The sequence below is a fragment of the Branchiostoma floridae genome, chromosome 7 (assembly GCF_000003815.2).
Source record: "Branchiostoma floridae strain S238N-H82 chromosome 7, Bfl_VNyyK, whole genome shotgun sequence".
Taxonomy (NCBI): Eukaryota; Metazoa; Chordata; class Leptocardii; order Amphioxiformes; family Branchiostomatidae; genus Branchiostoma; species Branchiostoma floridae.
Genome location: NC_049985.1, coordinates 7,429,963 through 7,431,014, shown reverse-complemented (window position 1 = coordinate 7,431,014; position 1,052 = coordinate 7,429,963). Strand labels below are relative to the sequence as shown.

Below are 1,052 nucleotides of genomic sequence, written 5' to 3'. Positions count from 1 at the left end.
CGATGCCAGACTGGCACCAGAGCCATGTTTCCTTCAAAGGCTATTCTCTCCTAGTTATGACTTTCGATTATACATTGTAACAGATCTAGAAACCCGTCGAGTGTGTGAAGGTGGAATATTGACCATCAGTTGTCCTGCTGGAAAAACTATCAACATCGTGTCTGCCATGTACGGCCGGACCCAAGGCCCGGAGGTCTGCCCCCATCCCACAATCGGGAACACCAACTGCATCAGCAAGACCAGCCTTTCCTACATGCGGAGCAAATGCCAGGGGAAGTCCCGCTGCTCTGTGGCGGCCGACAACGGCCGTTTCGGGGATCCTTGTATGCCGTTCACTTATAAGTACCTGGAAGTCGAGTACACCTGCGGCGGTAAGTATGTCCTTGCACTGACATTACGCTTTGTCCAATGCATGACAGTATACTGGTTTATTTGCCATCTTATCAATTTGCCACACAGCTTACTACCTTACGGCTGTATTGGTGTAGGAACATCACATTCGGCGTTTTATGATAGTAATGGAGACGATAAGTTAATGCCCTGACCATGAATGGAATGCCGCTATTGGGAAAACGGCCTGATCTAGTGAAGATAGTGTCGAGGTTGTTGCATGTTATGGCAAGGCGGCCGCTGATCTCTCTAAGGGAGCCAGTCACGGAAAACAGCAGAGTTTAATGACCTTTAATACACGCTCCCGCATAAGTGATAAAAATTAGAAATTGAATTTGTTTAGGCTCCCTATGACATTTTGTGTAGAAAAAACTGCTCTTCGTCAACAAAATCAAATCGATTCTTCTCGTCTTAGAAATGTCACGTATAATTCTCTTTTCAGCCGGGAAACCTGACCGCCGCGGACTTGAAGACCACGAAGTCGACAGCAACAAAGAGCGGTAAGCTATCATCAAGATGCCTCATAGGCGTTACTAAACCTTGTCTGTATTTCTATTTCGGGATACAGTTTTCCCATTTATCACATCACTGTACCACATCACTGTAGTACCTTCCCTCCCTGCCTCCCTCCCTCCCTCCCTTTCAATCCTTTCTATTGGTAC

At 46.8% G+C, this 1,052-nt stretch overlaps 1 protein-coding gene across 1 annotated transcript in view; it reads left to right on the top strand.

The window, feature by feature from the left end:
- The window catches only part of LOC118419400, an 11,898-nt gene extending 10,874 nt beyond the window's left edge, over positions 1-1,024 (top strand). Inside the window, exons 10-11 of the mRNA XM_035825767.1 lie at positions 84-371; positions 833-1,024. Coding sequence (XP_035681660.1) covers positions 84-371; positions 833-894 — 350 coding nt within the window. The 3' untranslated portion in view covers positions 895-1,024. The remainder of the gene's footprint in view (positions 1-83; positions 372-832) is intronic.
- The last annotated feature ends 28 nt before the right edge of the window (positions 1,025-1,052 follow it).